Source organism: Vicugna pacos, chromosome 3, assembly GCF_048564905.1.
Source record: "Vicugna pacos chromosome 3, VicPac4, whole genome shotgun sequence".
Lineage (NCBI taxonomy): Eukaryota > Metazoa > Chordata > Mammalia > Artiodactyla > Camelidae > Vicugna > Vicugna pacos.
In genome coordinates, this window is record NC_132989.1 from 13,310,669 (window position 1) to 13,335,794 (window position 25,126).

A 25,126-nucleotide genomic window follows, 5' to 3' on the forward strand; every position below is an offset into this window, starting at 1 on the left:
CTACACCTCTGGAAAATAAAAACCCTGAATACTAAAATTATACTATAATTAATGTGGTATGTGTACTACCTTTGTAAGATGATTAGATTTTCAACTAAAAAAGCTAAAACATAGTATATTAAAAACATTGGCATATACACAGAAAAACTGTTAGCACTGTTTTACTAAAGACTTTCATGTTTATTTCATACATCTGTTTTAATTTACAAGCATAAATCATTTCCACTAAAAAGATACCCAATATTTTAAAGCATACCAACACAAAAGTAAGTCACTACAAGAACAGTCTTATATCTTCAATGCATTCTTACTAAATTTATGATTCACCAGAACAGCAAAACAAAAAACGGCAAAAACAAACAAAAGCATAAACATGTTACATTTCCAGGCATTATTTTTCTGGTAATTTATAGGTAACAGTCCAGTTTTTAAACATCAGTACATTCTATTTAATATTATTACATAATTTTAACAGTCATCACTTTTTGGTACTTATGTACAAAACACTATAATGCAACAATCCTACAAGGTGCATGATGAATAAGAATCTCAAGTGTAAGCACCTACATAATAAAACACAGAATTAGATGATGCCCAGGAAACAAAAAGTTTTACCTGTGTAGCATGTCTGGGGCCTGGTTCAGCAGTGTGTAATACTGTCTCACAAATTCCCGCCCGACCAGCAGGGGACTAGGCTTCTCCATAACCATTGCTTTGGTCGATTCAACCTGGGGGAAAATAGTCAAATATGTTCAATCTGAAAGATCCAGTACAAGGGGGAAAAGTGGCAGGGCAGAAGACTGAATCATTTAGCTAAAATCACCTCATGAACTAAAAAGATCATGCCAGCAATTCTTGGTTTTTAAAAGGAATAAACAGTTATTAGAACAAACAAAACCCACATACATCAGTGAGATTTTAGACATTCAAATTTACTGCAATCAGATGAAAGCTAGAGGAAAAAGTCACTACAAAGAATTAGTCCATCATTATTACCAATATTCAATTTTCTTAAGCTGAATATAAGAACCTCAAAAGTACACAATTCCAATATGCATCCTATCATAATTTTTCTAAGCTATTAAACTCAATTAAGATCATTTCAATTGTTAGTGGGGTGGGATGGTATAGCTCACTGGTATAGTGCTAGGTTCAACCCCCAGTACCACCATTAAAAAACTAATTAAATAAACCCAATTAACAGTCCCCCCCAAAAAGATTGCTCCAGTTGTAACATTACAACATATTTTTATTTATGACAATATTAGATTCAAGGGTGTTAAGTCAATATGTATGCCTTTGACATAAAGGAACATGTTATCATATTTTTGGCCAAACTATAGAAATTTTTAGTATCTTTGAAAAAGAAAACACAAAAAATTCTAAATATGCTGAGTTTATAACAGGACCAAAAATAAGAAAATAGAACAGGCAAAAGGTAACAAACAAGATGTTTTAATGCAATCAAAAAATCCCTATGACCTTGAAATTATGACTTTAAAGTTAGTATTGCTGAGTGTTAAGAAAGGCATCTGGAAAAAAAAGGAACCCTCCTACTTTTGGTGGGAATGTAAATTGGTGCGGCCACTATGGAACACAGTATTGAGGTTCCTTAAAAAGCTAAAAACAGAGTTATCACATGATCCAGCAATCCCACTCCTGGGCATATATCCAGAGGAAACTCTTAATTCAAAAAGATACATGCACCCCACTGTTCACAGCAGCACTATTTACAATAGCCAAGACAGGGAAGCAACCTTAATGCCCGTCGACAGATGAATGGATAGAGAAGATGTTTTGTGTGCGTGTCCGTGTGCGTGTGCGTGGTGGACTCAGCCATTAAAAACATGAAATAATGCCATTTGCAGCAACATGGATGGAACTAGATATTATTTATATTAAGGGAAGTAAGTCAGAGAAAGACAAATATATATCGCTTATATGTGGTCTAAAAAAAAAAAGATACAAGTGAACTTACTAACAAACTGGAAATAGACTCACATAGAAAACAAACTATAGTTACCAAGGGGAAAGGGGTGAGGGGGACGGATAAATCAGGAGTTTGAGATCAACATATACACACTACTATATATAAAATAAACAAGGACCTACTATATAGCACAGGGAACTGTATTCAGTATCTTGTAATAATCTATAATGGAAAAGAATCTGAAAAAGAATATATATGCATAACTGAATCACTTTGCTGTACATATGAAACTAATACAGCATTTAAATCAACTATACTTCAATAAAAATAAATAAACTTTAAAAATGAAAGGCACCTAGCACACAGTAAGTTCTCAATTACTGTCAGTTACTGTCGAAAAAAAAAAAAAAATTTATGGTTACCAGTGGGGAAAAAGTGGGGGGAGGGATAAACTGGGAGTCTGGGACTTGCAGATACTGACTACTATACATAAAATAAACAACAAGGTCCTGCTGTATAACATAGGGAACTATATTCAATCTCTTGTAATAGTCTATAATAAAAAGGAATATATATATAACTGAATCACTATGCTGTACTTCAGAAATTAACACACTGTAAACCGACTATACTTCAATTAAACAAAACAAAACAAAACCTTTCAAAAAAATATTTGGCAAGGGATAATCCAACTTTTCATTTGAGAAGATAAAATCATTCTGAACTTAAACATAAAAGCAAATGGAGGCATGTGTAATTAGCTACAGCATAAAGGGAAATGGAGAGAAATTTTATTTCAGTCTCCTTAAAGGATGGGCAAAACAGATTGAGTTTGGTTGGTCAACTCCTGCACATACAATGTGTGGAGATGTTTATCTTCACTTACTGCATTTCTGCATTATTCTTAAATAACTGTCCCATTTACTACCCGTTTCACCAAAATCTAAGAAATTAGACTAAGAACAGCAATCTAACTGCATCATTGATACTGCCATGGAGTCTCATTATAATAATAATTTCAAAGTAATATTTTGTCAAATATTACTTCTCACATCCAATCTTCCCAAGGAGAATGATGAAAATCCTCTAGGTTATGTATCAAAGGTAAGAAAAATAAGAATTTATTCATCAGTCCTAGAACTTCTCCTTTCCCTTTCTTTGAGCTTATCTAGATAATTCATACGAGTTAATGTCAGTCATCTGGGTTTCCTCCCACTAGCTTTGCATCCTCCAAAGGCTGACATTCACACTGCCAATACTACATGGTTCACTGAAGTGGAAGCTCCAGCTCCTCAAATCTCTCCTTTAAGCTCTTCTATAATAAATACCAACCAATCAGCACAAGGGAAACGGTAGCACTGTTTAAAAATATTCCCATCAATTATAATTTAAAAAAAAAGAAAAAGTAATATTCTGTGTGTGTAAATACACATAGCACATTAGTGAAAAGGAACAATATTGCTTCAATGTAAAAAAAAAAAAAGACTGATTTCCTAACTTAAAATAGCCAAAGGCTTCTAGAATTTTACATAAGTCACGGTTGGATAAAAATAACATTTTGAAAGAAGGAGGCAAGCTTCTTCCTAAGAGTTAAGTTTTTTAAAGACCACTCCTTATGTAACTTTTCTTAGGCAAGCCCCCAAACTTGAGTGTCTGACACATAACAGGAATAAAAACTTCCTTTCATTCAACATTCTCAACACACATGGAGGTTAGAACTTTATGAGCTAAACAGATTTCTGATCATCTATTTGCCAGGTGGAACTGTCCAGTTTTCCAGAATTCAGACTGACAGCAGATACAACATTTTTTTTTCAATTACTATGAAAACTAAACTAAGGTGCTAGAAATCATAAAGTAGTTGCCTAAGAGGGAACAGACTGGAAACGACCTGAGAGGAACTAGCTGGAGGGAGAAATGTTCATATCTGAGTGATGGTTACCTGCATAAAACCAACTTTTCAAACAGGACCCTTAAATTCTGTAATTTTATTGTTTGTAAAGTATGTCTCACAAAATCAAAATAAAAATGCCTCCACATGAAAAAAAATAATCCTTAAGACACCATAAAATATATTAGAATTATTAATACTGAACCATCCAACAGCACCAGTGACTATAAAATGTTAAGTGAAGATCTTCAGTAATCTAAAATCACACACTGAAAGTTCTGTGAATAACCTTATCTATCTGATGACCATTCTCAGTAACAAAGAAAATGCAGAAAATTTTGGTGATTTGAGCCCAAAATATTTTGAGTCTATAAAAAGAGACTCAATCCTCATTAGAAAAAATTTATTTGCTAAATCACTTCCCTGAAATTTCCATCTTTATTTTTGCCCGAAACATAAAACAGAAGCAATGACAAACGTGTAAACTAACATCACATCTTCTGAGAATACACTAATCCCACCCTGGTTCATTAGAACCCTAAATTCTATCAAATCTAAAATAATGAAAGTAAACAAAATCAAATGATGAGGTTCTACCAGTTACTGACCCACTATGACAATTATCAACTATGTATATCAATGAAAAGACATGCTAAAAAGTTCCCAAGATTCTCCCTCATTTATTAAATACTGAAACACTGTCCTTTTAGGAAAGGTTTTACAATTTTGTACATCTATGGGGACTCTTGCTGTTCCTTATATAACAGCATATGCCAATGGATGCATTATTGGTTGGACTATGAAGCATGTACCAAAATCAGAAATAGGAGACTAATTACATAGTCTTATTACTTTAATTATCAACAGCAATTCCCCCTTCCCCATGCCCTTGTGAAGACTCGAAGACTTTCTAAAAGATATTTGCCACTCTCCCAAAACGAAGTAAGTTCCTTGAACATTCCAAGTCATTCCAATTTGGACATCACTCTCTTGGAACACAGCTTTCAGACTGCCAGGATAAACTTTTTGCAGTATGTATCACAAATCACTCAAAAACAGTATTCCTAAGAATGATATAAACTGAAATCACTGTAGTCTAGAAAGATGAGTGATGAAACAAACAGGACCTGGGAGGGAGGAAGGTAAATCACTCACTTTCACCAAAGGAAATTTATTTTCCACTAATTTTATATCCAAGTTTGTAATACTGTGAATGTCGTAATATGCCAAAACTGTACTGTATGATAGGGACAGGAAAATATGTTTTCAAATTTCCCTTAAAATTCTTTTCAAGAAATACTGAAAAGGTCCCAGATTAGGGGAAGGGGAAAGAAAGAACAGTTCTTGGCCTCAAGAAGTAAACAAGGCCACTTAGAAATACTTAAGGAATTAAAAGAAAAAAATACTTAAGGAAGCCCCTTAATGCTTAATGGAGAGGATCAAATCTGTATACAAGACACTTTTGATTAAAAGCAAGTGTGCTGAAATTTTTTAAAAAGGGGAGGAGAGGATAGAGCTCAGTGGTAGAACACATGTGTAGCAAAGAATTAAAATGTTTAAAAATTTTTAAATAAATAAATCAATCTAATTACTTCCCCCCAAAAAGCTTACACAAAAAAGCATTAAAAAAAAAGATGGGTGGACATAGCTAGCTCAGTGGTAAATCATGTGGTCAGCATGCACAAGGTACTAGGTTCAATCCCCATTACTGCTCTTTTTAAATAAATAAAATTAAGAAAAAAGCACTTAAAAAAAAATACTTGAAGCAAAGATAGTAAACATGACCTTCAGTTTACCAGTTCTAACCGAACTGATAAATCCAAGACTAGTAAAGTATGGCAAATGAACTTTGAAACCAAGTATTCTATTTTAAAGCAGTAAATGAGTACTTGACATGCAACAAAGGGAAACCCCCAAATTTCTTTGATCAGTTCTCACTGGGGAAAATTCTAATACCATTCACTGCTTGTGCTCCTGAGCTAGTAATAATCTGGTGCAACGTAAAAACTGAGAACACTGACCATTCCTGGTTGGTTGTTGGTTTTTGGTTTCTTGGGGGAGGGGGTGAAAGAGGAATTCTGTATGAAACAGTCCATACAAAAATTACTACATAAAAACCACAAGGTGTAAACACATACAACATAAGGTATAAGAACATATATAAACATAAGGTATAAAAAGTATTCATTGTTGCACTATAGCTGTGTTATAGGAAATTATATTGTTTCACATAATAGATAAAGAATATTTTTAATGGGATACTATGTAGCTATTAAAGAGAAAAAATGTATAGACCTCTGCATTGCTGGAATGTCCTGTGATGAACATGCATTACTTTCAGAATAAAATAAAAACACAGCAAAGGGTAGCAGGTCCAATAATTAATGGTATGTTAAATCCTACATATTTTACCTCTTAAAATGAAATGATCGTCAAAAATTCTTTTAGTTTGTAATTCCATAAATTTACTCCACTCTGACTTTAATTAGTACAAACTGGGTACTTCAAAAGATCTGAGGACCACAGAACATCTCTGTGTTTACTAGCAGCAGATATAGATGGTCCAATTTCAACTTCTTCATGGTGCAGGAAGTTTCCATCTGGTTACTTTCTCCCAACTTCCAGGGCTAAGGTCTAAGAGCTAAGCCAGCTCCTAAAAAGCTCTGGTTTCATCTTTAAATTTGTCTTACAATATCTATTTACTTTGTTTTTTAAAAGGATTATATCAGAATATTTTCTGAAGTTTTCCAATTTTAGGAAAGATTTGCTTTTGGCCTTAATACTGTAAGCTTTCCAACAGCATCATTTTGTGATGATCTTAGGGTCCATCAAAGCAAACAAAAGCATGATAACATACTTTACAGAACACGAAAGCAAAGTTTGAGGCAACAGAATTGGTATTAGCTACCTACAAGAAGAATTTAATGTTTATACTTTTCTTACTATATTTGTAAACCACACATCAGTGAGTGCTATCCTAAAAAAAATATACACAGAAATGTCAACATCACAGATTAACATAATCACGGATTTACTTTTTCACTAGTTGACCCTGATTTGTGAAATACTCCATTAACTTTCAAAATATCCACTACATCTCAATTACTAGACTGCATGGCAATTTAAAAAAAAAATTCCACATCAATAATTTCGCTGGAACGCAGAGAAATGTTAAAGGTGCTTCTTTTAACTGAGCCTAAAAGAGCCTTGAGCATTTATGTTCCAAGAGCAGGGACATATGAACACCAACTATAATCCACCTGAATTTTTAACTAGTAGAGCCTACTCTTTCTAATGAAATCAAAATAGCAAAATGTCTTAACTCAAGATCTCGAAGTACCCATTGTAAATTAAAAACCACAGCATCATGCTATAAGAGATTAGTATCCAGAATGGATACAGAATGCCCAAACAGATCACTAAAATAATAATCTAAGAGAAAAACAAAGGAAATGGAATAGGCAATTCTCAGGAAAGTAGACAGGCAATAAAACTAAGTAACTAACAAAATGTATATTAAAACTTAGCAGTTCTCACAGGAGAGCGTCCAAAATATTAAAATGTCAAAAGACAAGATACATACACAAGAGAAACTCACTCATTTGCACAAGACGTAAACAGAGAAATTAAGTGCTACTCTATTTGTAAAACATAAAACAGGTAACAACCCACATGTCCATCAGATGAGAAATGGATTAAGCTGCGGTTTATTCTCGTCATGGAAACTTCTGTAATCATATAGGCATTTAAAAGACTGAAAAGTGGTACAATAATTACGCCAGGTTAACTGGACTGAATTAGGACTGTTCCTGGGAAACAAGACATAAGTCACCCTATTTATAGCAGTCATAAAGTCGGCATGAACTAGATCTCAAAAACAAAAAGTCAGTTGCCAAACATGTACTGTATGATAGCTTTTAAATGTTTTAAGTTTTTAGTATATACAAAATAATACCAGCTATTGTTCATAGATGCATATATTATTTTAAAAATAGTCTGGATGTAAAAATATACAAATAGAGCCATGCAACAGAATACAGAAATATACTGACATAAATGGACAACTGATTTCCAACAAAAATGCATACAATTCAGTAGAAAAAGGGTAGTCTTTTTAACAAATGGTGCTGGAACAACTGCATATCCATATACAGAAATAAACAGAACTTCAATTCAGGCCTCATGGTATATTAAAATTTAACTCAATGCTTTTAGGTAAAACTAAAACCATGAAACTAGTAAAGAATATCTGCATGACCTTGAGTCATTTTTAGACTCAACACCAAAAACATGATCTGTAAGAGAACAGACTGATAATGTGAATGTCATCAAAATTAAAACGTTTTGCTCTGCAAAAGATACTAAGAGAAATGAAAAGGCAAAGCACATTTGGAATAAATATTTGCAAAGCAATGAGCAAAAGAGACACTTCATCTAAGAAATTACTCGAATACCAAATAAGCAAATGAAAAAGGATGAACTTCAACATCATTAGTAATCATAGAAATGCAAATTAAAACCACTATAAGGTACCACTACACACCTGTCAGCATGACTAAAACTAAAAAAGGCTGACCATACAGTGCTGGCCAGGATCTTGAGGAAATGGAACCCTAAAACACTGCTGGTAGGAAATGTAAAATGGTACAACCACTTTTTCAGGCAGTTAAGCTTCTTAAGCTTTATTTGTAATAGCGAAAAGCTGAAAAAAACCAATATCCATCAACTGGTGAATGGATAAACAAATTGTGGTATATTTACAGAACAGCACTATTCAGCAATTTTTTTTAAAAGTACATGTTGTATGATCCATTTACATTAACAATTATAGAAAATGTAAACTGATTTTCAGTGACAGAAAGCAGATAAGGGATTCTAGGGGGCAGAAGAGGAGGGTGAGTGGATAGTAGAGGGGATTTCGCAAAGGGGTGTGAGAAAACTTCTGGGGTGATAGGCCTTTTCACTGTCTTGATTGTGACAGTTTCATAGGTATCAACAATGCCAAAAGCTATCAGACTGTACACTTAAAATACGTGCAGTTTATTGTATGTCAGCTATATCTCAATGAAGCCATTTAAAAAAATTTTTAACCCACATGTGAAACAGCTTGGAAAGACAGAAGATTGTCTCAGTGGAAGAGAAAGGAATGGAAACCTGCACAGAAAAAAAATTCAAACTTAAGAGTGATGCAAAATGTTAACAGTCAATTCTGAGTACAATGGTATTTAAAGGGTCTTTTTACTCTACTTTAATAATTTATCAGAAACACTAAGGAAAAATAAACAGCGAGGGTTTTTGTGTACTAATCTAAGTACATAGTAAAATGTTGTAAATTTTGTAGAAAGGTTATGCTATGTAGTATTCAAACATTTGAAATTTGGTTTAATTATCAGAGAAATAAATGTTTTCCCAGAACCAGAAAAACTGATACTGAAACCAATGTCTGTGCTCAGAGCAAGAGCAGTATAACCATCACTGGATCTAGTACTGTTCAATCTGTTCTCCAGACTCCTCACATTTACCACCTGTCACCTCCCTTCAAAACCCTTCCTGACAACTCCTTGGAGAAATGGTTCATTCTAGGGCTTGGACAGGCAAAATACAAGATGAGTCTAAACTATCTGATAAAGAAGGATAATGCTTAATTAAAAAAAACCAACAACAAAAAACCTTGGGGAACATCAAAAGGACACAAGAGCCAAAACTGGAACATTTCAAGCAATAAAACAGTAAGTAAAAAAGCAAAAATAAGTTAGGAAAACACTGGATTACAACCCCAAAGAATATCCATGAGCCCATGCTGATATAAATAACTAAAAAAAAAAACAAACAAATAAATAATTGGTAGATAGTCCTAATAATATGGGAAAATAAAGTCTTAATAAGACTAATAAAATAATAAAATATAATGGGAAGAGACAAATCTTTCTTACGGAAGAATTCCAAATGATGTAGAAGGAAGAAGGGAAATAAAGGATCATCATGAGAACACAACAATCACAGTGGCAAGCAAGACCCATCAATAAACGCTCAATAAGGGGGGAAACTTGAGAGAAACACAGTATTTGCGTAAGTTCAAAGTGTTCCCACCAAATGCTTAATAACAATAGTGGGAGCTTTAATACAGGTCCACAAATTCAAATATTCTCCTCCCTTGGTAACTAGCTTCTAATAAAAAGAATATGCAAAAGAAAAACATACTAACCTGGTAGATAACACTTTAATCAAGTGGTCAAGGTTAAATTCAACCAGAAACATTATGTGTCCCATGTGTAGTAAGAAGGTTAAGTCACCTCTGTGGTATTCTTCCCGATAATCCATAACCTCAGTTTACTCAACACCAAGTATACCCAAATTGAGATCAAGGGTCAAGGTCATTAAAGACGAAGAAGTACAAGAAACTGTCACAGATCAGAGAGAAACTAGAGACATGAGGACTAACTGTAATGTGGTATCTTGGATTGGATCCCGGAATAGAAAAACGACATCAGTGGAAAAACTAAGGAAATCCAAGTAAGGTCAATGCTTTAGTTAACAGTATTTTATCAATGTTAATTTATTTTTGATAAATGTACCATGATTTTGTAAGATGTTAACATTAGGGAAGTTGTGTGAAGGATATACAAGATATGTATTACAACTCCTCTGTAAATTGAAAATTACCTCAAAAACAAGTTTCTTCGAAAGAAAAAAATTCAAGACAAGAATTGGGAAACTTAACAATTCACTAACTTTTTTGGTTTCTAGCATCCCTTCCAAAGTTAAAAGCTAGTCAGGTTAATAAGCAACAATCAGTCTTTTCTCACCAAGATAAATACTTTATAGTCAATACTAATTCCTCAACTATGAAATTCCTTAAAAACATGAATTTTCCACCCTTTAGATCCCATAAAGCATAGGTGGACACATGTCAGGAATCCTTAAGAGCAAGCTCAAGAGTCCACAAACATTGGGTATGAGTGAGGCACAGTGTACAAAACCTGGAAGGGCAGGTAGGTGTCACTCATGGCTTCGAAGATTCTGGAACCCTCAAAGTTTTTTGAATAAGGAAATCTCTACCACATAGCTGTCTATGTTCCTAACTTGGTATATACCACATGCTTTACAAAGCAGGTTAGACAATTATTTGGGTTTCAGGGCAACAGTTCTTATAAATAAAGATGTGTGAAAGCACCTTAAAAATACATAAAAGGCCAGGCAAAGACACGACGACACTGCTACACAGCCACTTAAGTTAGTAGCCACCGGGAAGACATCCCTACTAAGTGGAAGTGTGTCCCATCCAAGATGTCAGCTTTCTTCTCTGAACCCTCTCTAATAATTTATTTTTTATCAAATACCTGCAATACAGCATACAGGCTAAATAGCTAAGCAACACGACATGACAAATAGGCCAGATGGCAGAACTGGAAATCTATCACTTAAAGTCATCTGAAAATCTGATTTTATTTACAAAGGCCACACCCTAGAAGAAAACTTTTAAACTACACTCTGCTTTTATAACGCTCCTCCTTCCCATTCTTCATATGCAGATTATTCCTAACTCTTCACTTATCATCTGGCTTGCAGTTCATCTCTCCAACCAAGGCCAGGGTGTCCAGTATTAAAAAAAAAAAAAACAGAAAGCTGATTTCTGAGATTTAAAAACATAACCTAGTTAACCACCACAGTGTCATCACCTACTATAAGTGAGATTACAGTTGCCGAATCTAAATTTGACTCCATGGCTGGAAAGATAGTATTGTACTAAAGGTTTTTCCCACTAGCTGTTAAAACCGACTAGCCAGGAGAGGAAAAAAAACGCTTTTTTTCCCCTCACTTATCTATTTTAACTATTATCTCCCTTTGTAAAGTCAGTAAGTTTTGTCCAGGGCAGTCTTCCTCCAGCCTCTTTCTTCCTCTTCAGTAATGCTTTGGCAATTCTAGGTCTTTGATGGTTTCATATAAATTTTATTATGATTTGTTCTAGTTCTGTGAAATATGTCCTGGGTAATTTGATAGGGATTGTATTAAATCTGTAGATTGCCTTGGGCAGAGTGACCATTTTAACAATATTGATTCCAGGGCAGTCTTAAAGCACAATTAAATGAATATGCAATGCACATTTGAATTCTAAAATATTAAAAAAAAAATCTAATGACAAAATGTTTAAAGATCAAGAAGGTAATTTTATTAAACTGGCAAAAAGAAAAAGAAACATTGGTTTAGGACACACATTCAGGCTTCATACTAAATCTTTTAAAATTGTCTCATCCATCCTAAGAACCACACACAATTCACAAACCTATAAAAATTTGAAACTAATCTCTGCTCTCTACTTTCCAGGTGAAATACTAAAACAAGTTAAAGTAAAAATGAAAAATAATGTAAATTACAAAAAACTGCTGCAAAGTAGGTCACCAACAAACATTACCAAATCTCCTGATGTTCCTTTAACAGACTGTCAGCTGAGAACAGCCAACCAAAGTGAGTTAAATAAAGAACAAAGAACTGCATACTTTTCTACCAGTTAGAAGATACAAAAGCTGAGACTGAAAGGACTTAACAACAAAAGTAATTCCTAGCTTGGGTGGGTGGTAGACAAACCTTATATTATCACTATTTGCTTCATTTCATTTGTTCTTGATAAATGAATGCATAAGAGATCAATTGGGCTAACAATCTGTGAAAAACCAGTTTTCACATTCCTATCCAACTGATAATCACTAGCTTGAAGCCAAGAACAGTAGTTTTTAAAATATCTTAAGGGAAAACTAAACTTCCCTCAATGCATAAGGAACTTTCATTCTGATATATTTTACCTCAAGGAATAATTAGTTGGACTCAAACTTAACAGTTTAAATGTAGGTCATAAAATTAGCATTTTAACATTTAACTTAAAATGCTAATTCAATACTTAACTGGTATCTAAACACAGGTAACTGGAATTGCCACAGGAAGGCAAGTTCCAAAGAAAACAATGTTATATTCTAAAGTAATTTGTTATTCATGGTAACACCAACAAAGAATTTTTCCATAAAATATTTTTATCTTTTATCTGCAGCTACTTTCTGTTAAGAAATATGGAAATCACTGGGTAAATGGAAACGCAAGTATTAAGCTTCCTCATACCTTTTTAATTTACTTACAAGGATGTAAATTATGTGTTCCCTCTGGCTGCAAAAAAATTCTTAAAGACCAAACCTAAAAAGTATCTGCATACATAAAATAAATTTCTTTAAAAAAAAGAAAGAAAAAAGGCTGAAAGCCATTCCAATCAAAGTTAATTCAGAGAGCTAGCCCCAAAACTTTCACTGCCGTCTGAGCTCAAGTAGAGACACTTGTGATGCAAAGTAATGATTCAGCTCTGCAACACAGGAACATTTATTATTTCATTAAACCTTTAAAAATCTCAAGTATAACTAACTAGAAATACTTAAAACTCAAGTCTTGGAAGGTGTATTCCACGTTTGCATGTAACAAGAGCATATACAAATGCTAAATGTATCTATGTAGACAGGCTCTCATCCAGAGAAGATCCCATCTCTACAAGGGTTAAGACTTCCCAGCCCATCTCAAGCACCCGTAATTCACCTAGCTTAGGCTCCAGGGAGGTCAAATTTATACTATAACTGGGCACCATGCTTTCTACTCCAATTTCAAATTTTAACTTATACATGTTGCCAGATACGAAACCATCGCTATGCAACCTCATTTTCTTCAACTGTAAAACGAGGAAGTTGAACTATTTTCTTGAAGGTCTTTCTCAAAAGTCTACTCTAATCAAAAAGAAAAAAAAGATTCAAGATCCAGTATCAGAGCCTGACTTCCTGCTGGCGGGAATTTCCCATCATCAGGCTCTAAGTTTCCAATTTGACGAGGAACACTGTGCAGGTTCACTTACGCTTACTCATTTTACTCTATACTTTTCCCAGAAGGTTTCAGGAGAGCCCATCCATCAGCTCTCTGTAGGAATATCTGTAGAAAGGAAGCCCTAACGCTTTCTTTGCCTTTGTTATAATCCCACGACCAGCTCTCGTCTCCCTGGAAGCCCACAACTAGTCCAAGTACGAAGGCCGCGCAGTCAGTCTTCCAAGGTTAATACTGTCCCCGAGACTAGTGCTCTTGGGGGGCGAAGGTGCCCTAGAGCCGCACAGGGCGCTGGAACAAAAAATAAAACAGGCTCAGGGACTAGGAGTCAAGTGACCTGGGTTCAAACAAATACCTGCCCTTAAGATGTGTGTGCCTTTGACCATGTCACTCCACCTCTGGGCCTTCGAGTCCGCTGTAAGCAGAGGGAATAACCGTACCTACCTTACCGGGGCGTTGGAGGAGGCAAGGAGAGGCACTCAAGTCGCTCAGCACAGTGCCTGGCACACAGCGAGGGCTTAGAAAAATGTTAATTATTACCATCACTCCAAACTCAGGACCTCGCTGCTCCCCCTTTACTCCCTGTGAAACCTAGGAGCAGCACTTCTTCCCGAGTGGAGAAATTCTGAGTCCACTTTCACGTCCTCTCCAACCCTCACCCCAATAAAAGCCTCCTCTGGTTTGGGCTAACCTGGAGCACCCGACAGGGGAGGAAGGTCTTGTCTGGCCCGTGGCGGGGGGAGGGGGGCCGGAAAAGCTGGCGAGCCGCCGCGCGGGGCCCCAAGCCCCCGAGATCACCCTGGGCCCGGGCGGCGGCCGCGGCTCGCTCTCGCCCCGCGTGGCCGTTGGGCGCGGCACGCGCACGCGGCGGACCTGGCCCCGCGCGCAGGGCGGGATGGGGGGCGGGGGGCGGAGAGCCTCCGCGCGCCCGTGCGCCCGCCGCGCGCGCCTGCGGCCGTTGGGGGGGGGCGCGCCTCGTACGGTCACCGCTCGGACTTCTCCCTCACTACCGCCCCAGCTCGTCCTCGTCCCGGGGCCGCCCAACCTCGCCCACACCCCGGCGTACCTGCACGGCTGAGCGGGAGAGGAACAAGCGCTGCTCCACGGCACGGGAGAAGGTAGAAACCCCTCACGCAAACGCGTCCGCACACACGCGTGCTCCGTCGCCGGGCTATATAACGACGATTCAGCCTAACTTGTTGCGGCCAGGTCGAGCATACTGGTGGCCAATCCCGACTGCGTCCTCTGGGCTCTTCGAGCAGCAATTGGGTACTGACTCAGGATGAAGGCGTGGCTCTTGATTGGCTTTGACTCATGCCTATGAGACTGTGAGGAGCTCGTTTCCCTAGTAACGGATTGGCAGTTAGGGAGACCAATAACAGAAGGTACGGTAGGAAGGGAGGTGGGAAGTTCTTTGACCGATATCCACAGTAGCCAATAAGTGCATGGAACCGCTCCCATTCGTTAAAACGTCTTCCTCTGGGCGGAGATCCGTTTTCCAGGCAGGAGCGGTTGCTCCACAAGGTGGGGCCCGTGTACTTTGGGGAAGTAAACCCCAAGCAGCTAGGAGGTGGGCGCCAGGGTGGCCAAGGGAGCCCCCGGCCAATCGCAACGCGGGAAGAGCTGATTGACGCTGGGGTTGGACCGTACCGAGGAGACCAAGCGCCCCGGCCGCCGTGCCCTCTGGGGCGATTCTGAGGCACTCCTGGCCCGGGTTTCTGTCCATTTTCCTTTCTTTTCTTCCCTTGTTGGGTGCGGCCCCTGAGGCCCCCTCTCCCGCCTTTTCCCGCACAGTTTGGTACCAGGAGAACCAGTTGGCAGTTTCCCGTTCTTCGGGTTTTTTTTTTCCTTCTTATTCCAACTTTTTTAAATTAGCGTGCGGCCGCCTAAGGGCACTTGCTGGCTCTCACGATTAGTCAGCACTATTGTTGGACAACTGTTCGAGGAAAGCCACAGGAGAAAGTGACTCCCGCTGTGTACCTGAGATCTTGTAAAAAGGTCCCACGTGAAGTGTCGAGTTTGAGAATACCAATTTGTAGCCTGCTCTTCTCGGCAAGTGCTCTGCAGGTCGGCTCGTGGGTGTTCACCTAGGAACCGTAGTTTGTAAATTCTCCCATAGGCTTGGGCCTTCTTGCAGCAGCCTGTGCGTCACCACCATTGTCATGCAGATTTCTGAGTGCTGTGGGTGCGGGGGCTTATTTCTTCAAGTCATCCCACCTTAAAAATGGAGCTTGTCAAACTCCTATATGGACACCCCAAAGCTTTCCCGAAACAGTTCAAGGGCTAAGTGGCGCTCCAGCCTGGTCCGGTTCACGTCTCTTAGGGTTTCCTTGGGCCCTCTGTTGGTCACCACGAGCATTTGATATGGAAATACAGGGACAAGCCTTGATTCCTTCTCTTTCCAGGCATGTGACCCTGCAGGAGGGGCTCTGGTTAAATTTTACAGGTTTGGGGATGAAGCACGTGGAGCCCCTCTGTTGGGGGCGAAGGGGCGCAGGCAACATCCTGGTGGGACCTCGGTGAGTCCCCAGGAGCGAAGTGGGAGCGTCCCTCTCCGCTATCCCCCACCCCTCACCCCAGCCTCACTCCCGTATGGCACTCGCTTTTTCAGCATTTATTGAGCTCCAGGGGCTGGGGTCATGATCAAGACGCTGTCCCTGCCCGCTGTCACTCATGCAACAAACCTGGGCGCTGTGCTGAGACCTCGCAAAACTGCTGAACGAGGGTTTGGGGCTATGAGGGCACCAATTGAACCCGGCTCAGAGGAGAGAAGCGGCTAAAGGTTTTCCGGAGTAAAGAACCTGTACGATCCTGTTAGCCACGCTAAGCAATTTGGACTTTATTCTGAGGGCGGTGGAGAGCTCCTGAAAGGTTTCTTAAAGAGTCAACTAAAAAAATTGCATTTTACAAGATGACTTTCCAAATTGAAAGGCTAATAAGAACAGATTGGCAAACCTTCAAATGCACAGCTTGGTAGTCTTAATCACATTTGGAGGGAATTTTAAGTGATGCAGCTCTTTTTTTGTAAAGTTGTTTGGCAATTTCTGTTAAAATTGTGTATAGCCCCCTGCTTCCTTGATAGCTACATTTCTTTACCAAGAGGCACGTACTGTGTGTATTACAGCATTGTTAGCTTTGTTAGAAATTTTTTTAAAACTGAAAACATAATTGCTTATCAATTTGCAAACTGATTTAACTGGTGATATGCACATAGTATAGAATACTATGCAGCAGTTTAAAAAGAATGAGGTGGAACTATATAGGTAATGAGCCAGTTTCCAGTTGTTAATTGAGTTGTTAACTTAAAAAAATCAAGTTCAAAAAAAACATATAGTGAATTCCTATTTGTGTTAAAAACAAAAAACAAAAATCCTGATTTCTATGTGTTTAAATGGGTATGTGAGTGCATAGGAAAAGTTCTAAATTTAAAACACAGTCATTCCCCCCTAGGGATTCCCCTCGGTTGGGAGTGATAAAATTAATGCATTATCTGAAAGTGTTACAATGAGACTGTGTTCATGTACTGTGTTGTGTAATGAGAGGTAGGAAGAAAGGAAGGAAGAGGAAATAGATGATCAGAGGGCGAATGGGGACAGGATCCCTCAGGTGGCTGTTGACTGTCTTCCACAGGAGAGAGCAAGTTGGCATCCTCCTGTGGTCATGTTACATGAAAACAGTTCACCTCTTGGTGGGTATCTAGCCAAAAGACACAACCAAGCCAACGCGGGAGAAGGAAAGATTACTTGCAGCATGTAAAGAGAACACCAGAGATCTTTTCCCAAAGCATTGTCTCCCCGAACAGCAAAACGGGAAGTTTTAGGCTAAGGGTACTTGCACGTTCATGAAAGGGCTTGAGCAGAGGAGAATTCACCATAGAATCGGGGCAAAGGTTGATAGAGCCCCAGTCTTAGTTGACTGTAGTCAGTCAGGAAGGTCAACATCATCATTCATCCTCCACCTGGGTGGGGGCCTTAGTTCCTGCAGAATTCAAAAATATAGTATTATGTATATCCTTTGACGAGGAACTAGGACTCTACTCTGTCACAGTACTACTTTTTGACTGCCTTCTTTGTGTTCCTGCATTCCTTTGTTCCCTTAAGATCATTGACCTGTTCAAGGGCAAGCATCGTAGCCAGGCTTAGATCACAAAATGGCTTAGGTCAAAAATGGGTTCTCTCGTGTGAAAAAAGCCATTCCTGGTTCTCTTTCTCCAGAAACTCCCTAACCTATCTGCTTGCAGTCGTTTCCCCACTCAGATCAACAATCCTGGGGACCAAGATGCTAGATATTTAGACAACGTTCAGTGAGTAATTTACCACCACGGAATAGTCTGAAACATCGGCTCTCAAGGTTGGGGAGGTGGAGATTTTGCCCCTAGGAGACACATGATCTTTTCACAACCAGGTAGAGGGGCTACAGGCATGTGGATGGAGGCCGGGGACTCACAGGAGAGCCCCCATGACCAGGCAGGCCAAAAAATCAATAGTACCAGCGGTGAGAAACCCTGGTCGAGTTATCTAAGGCAGAGTCCCTGACCTTCTATGGGTCTTTCTACTGCCAACCAAAATCTGCAAACTCCTCCAGTATACTACTTTACCCTTCTCTTTCTGCCAGTTCTCCCCAAAACTCTGAAAATCAGGGTGGAAAGAAGTATGGGCAAGACCCCAGGAAATACAGTTTTGTGGGGAGAGTGCAAAGATGGTGTGACACATAAGGAATGATCCTAAAAATGTCATCAGAATGAGTGTTTCCCAAACACAGCTAATCATTCAGAAATGGTGATTACAAATATATGCTTATATGTATCTTTAACTGTTAAACTCCTACCTATGAACAAAAACCCAGTGTAATAATATTCATTGTAGCACTACCTGTAGTAGAGACAGGAAGTAACCCAAATGTCCAGCTATAGGACTGGGTGATTACAATGCTACCATACAGGACACTCTTACAATGGACTGTCATGCAACCGTAGAGAAAATGAGGTGGATCTATGTGTATGGTTATAAAGATCTCCAAGGGATATCAATAAATGAAGATGGGAAAAATGAAAAAGGAGGGACATCATAGGGAGATTATTTCTATTAAGATATATGTATTGTTATAGTTATGTATGCACATTCCTGTATGGTTCTGCTGTATAAGCACAGGTTATATTTGGAAGGAGAAACTATTAATGATTGCTGTTAATGACTGCTAACAGGGACGTGAAATTGGGCCAGGGTAGGAGAAAGGCTTAGTTTTCATTCATTCACATTACCCTTTAGTAGTGTATAATTTCTTTAAATATGTGCATGTATTTTTCAAAAATTTAATGTCAAGTATAGCTTTTAATAGTGATATGAGGAACCATGCACATGGAAACTTTGATCTGAAAACAAACAGGATGGAATACACATTACTCCTTTACGAGGGGTTTTAAAAATGAGGCATCAGAGTTTTAATCTGCCTCCCTCCAAGACTGCTAACCTCTTTTCTTTAGCTCTTTACCTTACAAAAATCATACAAAGATCCAAAGAGACCTTTTTCTGGCTTAGAAATGCATGCCTAATTGGATCCCTCCCTCCTGCGGCATTGACTGTCTGCAAACACATCACCTCTTCATACTCTGATCATAAGGCAGGAACCTTGCTAACGTTCTCTACAAAGATCATCTCATTTAACATTCACAACAACACTATTCCCCATGTCTCAGAAACAGGCTCAGAGATGTTAAGCAACTTGTCCAAGGTCACACAGTGAGGGCTAGAAACTAGGACTCTCTCACTTCCAGTCTATGTTCTTTTACCCACTCATCAGTACTGCCCAGGGAAAGACAGTACAGCCCAAGCAGAGAAAAGGGCACGGACGCCCTCCTCAGAAAACCTGAAAGGCTGGGATTTTCTTTCCTTTTCTCAGGCATGGCACTAGGTATTGCTGCATAGACAGCTTTCCAGGCGGTTCCAGAGTTCTGGAATCCATAGCAAGTCCTGGTAATCTGCAGCCAAAGCTCTTTGCGAAAAGAGCACACTCTGGTACTACCTACAGACCTCGGCGTCCTCCCTTCCTGTGGCTTAGAAGAGGGACAGAAACTTGAAGTTCAAATCACATTGCAAGTACCAAGCACCTACTACGTGATAGGCATGGTGCTCTATGCAAAGTGTGTGAGTCCCTCTTCACACAAACTCTGCAAAGTATTAACTCAGTTTTACAGCAGTAGAAACCATGGCTCAGAAAGGTTAAATGACTGGCCCAAGGTCATGAAGCTTAAAAGTGGCATAGCTGGTATTCAAATTCAGATTAATACCATTCTAAACCCAAAGCAAATAAGGAAGAAAGGAACAGTAATAAAATATGTATGATAGGGCATCTAATCCTCAAACTGCTCATTTCAACACAGGGAGACCAAGGCAAAAAGAAGTTAAATAACTGTTCATTCATCAAATTGTGAAAATGATAATTTGCTAAAATCAAATGTTGGTGCACGGGTGGTTCAATGGTAGAATCTCATCTGCCACCTGGGAGGCCTCAGGTTCGATTCCTGGCCTATGCAGCAACCACCGTACCCTTCTGTAAAAAAAAAAAAAATATATATATATATATATATATATATATATAGAGAGAGAGAGAGAGAGAGAGAGAGAGAGAGAGAGAGACAGTGGTGTGGAAAAATAGTTATTCTCATATACTACTAGTAGAGAATATAAGATGGCATAGCCATTCTGAGGGCTATTTGAAAGCATCTGTTAAAATTAAAATCCATACACCCTATGACCCAGAAATTCTACTTTTTTATATCCACTCTGAAGAAACACTCCCACATGCATACAGTGAGCAAAGAGGTTCTTTATAGCATTGTTTGTAATACTGAAGAGTAATCTAAGCATTAATAAAAGAATATCTAAATTTACAATAGTATATCCATACTAGAGCATTTTATGTAGTAATTTTAAAGCTTAAGCTAGTTTATATGTGTATATATGTGTGTATTTATATACACATATGTTCACATTTTTAAAGTATACATTATAATATTATATAGTATAAATACCCAAAGCATATTAATTTTAAAAAACGTGTTGCAAATTATCTACAGTATGTCATATATGCTTAAAAAATACCAACACCTATTATTTGCATGTGTTTATCAGTGTTTGTAAATGCATAGGAAAGCATCTGGAAAGATGGACAGCAATCTGACAGTAATTACTACCTCCGTGGAAGACAGTGACATAAGGGTTTGAAGGAGACTTTTACTTTGTATTATTTTAAAGTTCTTGTTACATTAAGAAACTTTTCATTTATTACATGATTTAAAAAATAACTTGTCGGAACCCTCAGAGTAGCTTCTGAGTGCTTTTAAGTACCAGACACTGACCTGAGTATTTTGTGAGCCTTGTCTTATTTCTCACAACAGCACTATGAAGGTAGGTCTAATTATTATCTTTATTTTACAGGGAAAGAAACTGAGGTTTGGAGAGGTTAACTGTCCAGAACAGTCAAGAATTGAACACAGGTTTGTCTGGACTGTCTCACTGAACACAGCTTTAAATCTCGGAAGCCTACAGTTGTCTGGTAGAGAATAAAGGAGCAAGAGGATGGACAGACATCCTCTGACTTTTTGATGCAGTGCTGGGAGTCCGCTAAGGTGGGCTGGGACTGTGGTGGCCCAAAGAGCTCACGCCTTGTCTAAAGAGTCCCAGGCAGTCACTAGTGTTGTTTTCTGACATTGCTGTTTGTCCTCCTCCAGGTGCCTGGCAGGGTTATATCTTTCTACCTCCTTTAAAGATACACATGACCATGTGCTCTGCTTTGACCAAAACGACATGAGCAGAAGTGACACAGATCTCCAGGCAGTCTTTGGAGCTGGTGATTATTTGCTGAGGTCTTCCCTCCCCACCCCACCCCCAAAATTCACTGTTGCCCCCTATGGATAATCTCCCTTGACCTGGATCCCTGGACAAAAACAGTTTGCACAGAGCCATTCCTCCAAGATGGCCAACCTGGGCATATGGCATGAGGGAGGCAGAAACCTGTTGTTTGAAGCCATTTAGGCCTGGGGACTATTTGTTACCACAGCATTACCTGGCCTATCCTGCCAATTACAGATGGGTTTCCAGATCTTCCAGTTTTTCAGGAGATAATCAAAACCAGGGTCATCATATGACATCACTCAGTGTTTTTTTTTAAACATTTTATTAACGATATAAAAATGTTTTGCTCCCACTTAAAAAAATGCAATGAAGTATTCTTTCTAAGTGGACTATAACTGAGTTCATTCCTTTTGTCAACTTTATTTGGAATTTTAATTTTTTTAAATGCTTTTCTTAGTTCTTGTAAAAAAAGAAGCAACAAATTTTACATGCCATTCTACAAAGAGATTTTTTTTTAATTGTGGTAAAATATACAGAGCATAAAATTTACCACTCTAACCATTGTGAAGTACACAATTCAGTGGCACAAAGTACATTCACAGTGTTGCACAACCACACTCAGCACTCTTACATGTGGTTACCTACTCCAAAAATATTTTGAACCCTTTAGGTCCTGAATAAGGTATGTCTATAGGCCAGATTCACCAATTTGCAACTCTGCTGGATGCTCTGCTTCCTCTCCCAAGCCTGCAGCCCAAGCTCCCTTGGCTTTGCAGCCCTCTCTTCTCATGCCTGGGTTTCTCTGAAGGTCCTTTAAGCTCAGAACCTTTGATCCTAGGCTAAGTGTTCCTCAGTGGATAAAGCAGTGAATCAGCTACTGCATACCTGGATTATAACACAGAAAATAGACACTTGGTCTCCCGGCGGGAGTAGGCAGCAGCTATAAAGGACTTTCTTTGCAAAGCTTAACCCCAGCATCCACCAGAGGTATGGTATCCCTGGAGGAAGGCACCAGGCACTGTCTGAGAACCCTCCACTACACATGACCATAGTCTTTACAATCCTATCCTCGTAACAACAGCCAGAAAGGGCCCATTTCCCAGGCCCACTAGTTTAGTGATGAAATCACTTACCCAGGCTGTCAAGGCTGGTAATGAGACTGCTGGACAGTCTGGAACTTGGAATTCCTGCACTCTGCTTTTTAAAAATGTTTCCCCATGATTCTTTTCATACATATTCTTTATAGAAGGCATGACAAAGAAAAGGTTTAAAAAGAAAACAAAACTCACCTAAATATTGGAGCAAGTAAGAATAATACACAGAGGCCTGGAGAGAGGAAAGTGTAGCTGATAAAACTTCTCTGAGAGGCAATCTGGCTATATCAAAATTTAAAATGAACACCCATCCCACATGTAGGAATTTATTCTACACAAAATGTTAAGCAAAGATGTGTGTGTATGGATTGGCTGTACATCATCGTTTTCAGCATTAACAGATTGGAAGCAACCTATAAGTCCATTGGTGGGAAACTGTATCAGGAATGTGTCAGCGGCAAGTAACAAACAGGAAGTCTGAGTAGCAGTAGCTGAAATAAAAGGTGGGCTTACATTTCTGACCTGACAAGTCTGGAGGCAAGCTGAGGGTGGCACCGGTTCAGCAAGCACACAATCAGAACCAGCATCTCTGTGATGCTCTTGGCATTTCCCTCCTGGTTCCTCTAGACATCATACCAGCATTCTAGGCGGGGAGGGGAAAGGAGTAATATCTGTTCCCTTTATAAGGAAAGCGAGAGCCTTTCGAGAAGCCTCCCAGCGGACTCCTGCTTTTGATTTATTGGCCTAAGTCATATCGTATGGGCGTATTTGGCTGCAAGAGAAGATGGGAAAGCAAGTATTCAGGGATTCCAGCCTCTACAGTAACTAGAGTAAAAAGACTGGAAATGAGTCCTGGATCAACCAACCAAAGGTTTCTGCCATAGGGACTGGTTAAATAAGTTATAAATAAGTACAACTGAATAATAGAACACAACGTAGTGCTAAAAAGAATGAAGGTGGGGGAGGGATAAACCGGGAGTATGGGATTAATGGATGCCCACTACCACATATAAAATAGATAAACAATGAGGATTTACTGTATAGCACAGGGAACTGTAGTCAGTATCTTATAATAAACTAGAATGGAAAAGACTAAAACAAGGAACATATGTATTAGGATATATACATACCTGAATCACTTTGCTGTATACCTGAAACTAACAATATTGTAAATCAACTCTACTTCAATTAAAAAATAGATTAAAAAACAAAAAGAATGAAGGTGATTGATCTGTACTACTAAAGAATAATCTCTAAGATATTTTGTAAAGTGAGAAAAGCAGGGTGCAAAACTGTGTATAGTATGTCTTTTGTTTAAAAAAGGGGATTAGGGTAGGATGGAGACTGACTTTTTCCCTGTGTATCCTTCTGTGCTATTTGAAATTTTAAAAACAATATGTTGGGATTTTGCCTGTAATCCTGCAACCCACCAAGATAACTTCTAGTAACATTTGCTGTAGTTCATTTCAGGCTTATTTTTATGTCAATAAATGGAATCGATGTATACATTCATATATAGGAACTATAATCCTGTACATTTCCCTCTCTTCTTTGATAGGTACTCATTTGTTATCTCTAATGAGTTTTCATAATGCTACTTCTCGTTAAAAGTGCACTCTATCTGCTTAATCCACTCCTCCTCAATTCTCTGAGCTAGTCTCTCTTCCTCTGCCTTTCCTTTACTCCTCCTCTGCCCCCCGCAGTGATCTTGCTTTCCCCAGCTCCAGTGTACAGATGTTTCCAGTGCTACCTTCACTGGTCTCTCTCTCTCCCTCTGTGCCTCCCTAATTTAGAAAGTGCCTGGCAGGTAGGGATGGGGTGGAGGGTTAACGTGTGCATTTTGCCAGTAGGGGAAGACCCAGTGCCAGGGGGCCAGCAGAGATCCTAGCAAATTAGAAGACTTCTAATATTTTTTGATGCCTACCTTGTGCCAAGCAATATGCTAGGGAGTTTGCATATGTTACCTTATTTATTCCTCCAAACAATACTTCAAAGTGGGTTTCTTTGAGGGAACTCTAAGCCCTGGAACAGTCATGGTATATGCCCATTGTCTTGGCATCATTATTAATGGCATCCCCTTTCACCCTCTAAAGGTTCAGATAAAAAACTGTACAGTTATCTTATCTATCCCCTTTTATAAGTGAGGCTGTAGAGGCTTAGAGAGGTAAAGTAATTTGTCCAAGGTTATACAGCTGGCAAATGATAGGGCTAAGATTCAAACTCGGTCTACACGGCTCTGCTGTGGACTGAAATGTGTTTCCCCCAAAATTCATGGTTGACACCCTAAACCCCCAATGTGACTGCATTTGGAGACAGGGCCTATGAAGAAGTGATAATGGTTAAATGAGGTCTTAAGAATGGGGCTCTAATTCGATAGAGCTGGTGCCCTTTATAAGAGGAGAAGGAGATACCAGAGCTAGCTGGCTCTACCCTGGGAGAACACAGCAAGAAGGCAGCTATCTGCCAGCCAGGAAGAGAACTCTCACCAGAAACCAAATCAGCTGGCACC

The 25,126-nt window shown here is 38.8% G+C and overlaps 1 protein-coding gene and 1 long non-coding RNA gene across 3 annotated transcripts in view; one reads left to right on the forward strand and one right to left on the reverse strand.

The window, feature by feature from the left end:
- The window catches only part of G3BP1 (G3BP stress granule assembly factor 1), a 27,876-nt gene extending 12,828 nt beyond the window's left edge, over positions 1 to 15,048 (reverse strand). Inside the window, exons 1-2 of one of the 2 annotated variants that reach the window (XM_031672782.2) lie at positions 14,737 to 15,048; positions 616 to 728 (exon numbers count right to left, since the gene is read on the reverse strand). In XM_031672782.2, the coding sequence (XP_031528642.1) occupies positions 616 to 710 (95 nt within the window). In that variant the 5' untranslated portion in view covers positions 711 to 728; positions 14,737 to 15,048. Of the gene's footprint in view, positions 1 to 615; positions 729 to 14,114; positions 14,136 to 14,736 lie in introns of those variants that run through there. The other variant, XM_072954243.1, reaches the window with a different exon arrangement.
- LOC116278004 (uncharacterized) lies at positions 14,619 to 24,129 on the forward strand. The gene is made up of 3 exons (XR_012066808.1): positions 14,619 to 14,788; positions 21,107 to 21,297; positions 21,400 to 24,129. It is a non-coding gene; the product is annotated as an uncharacterized lncRNA (long non-coding RNA).
- The last annotated feature ends 997 nt before the right edge of the window (positions 24,130 to 25,126 follow it).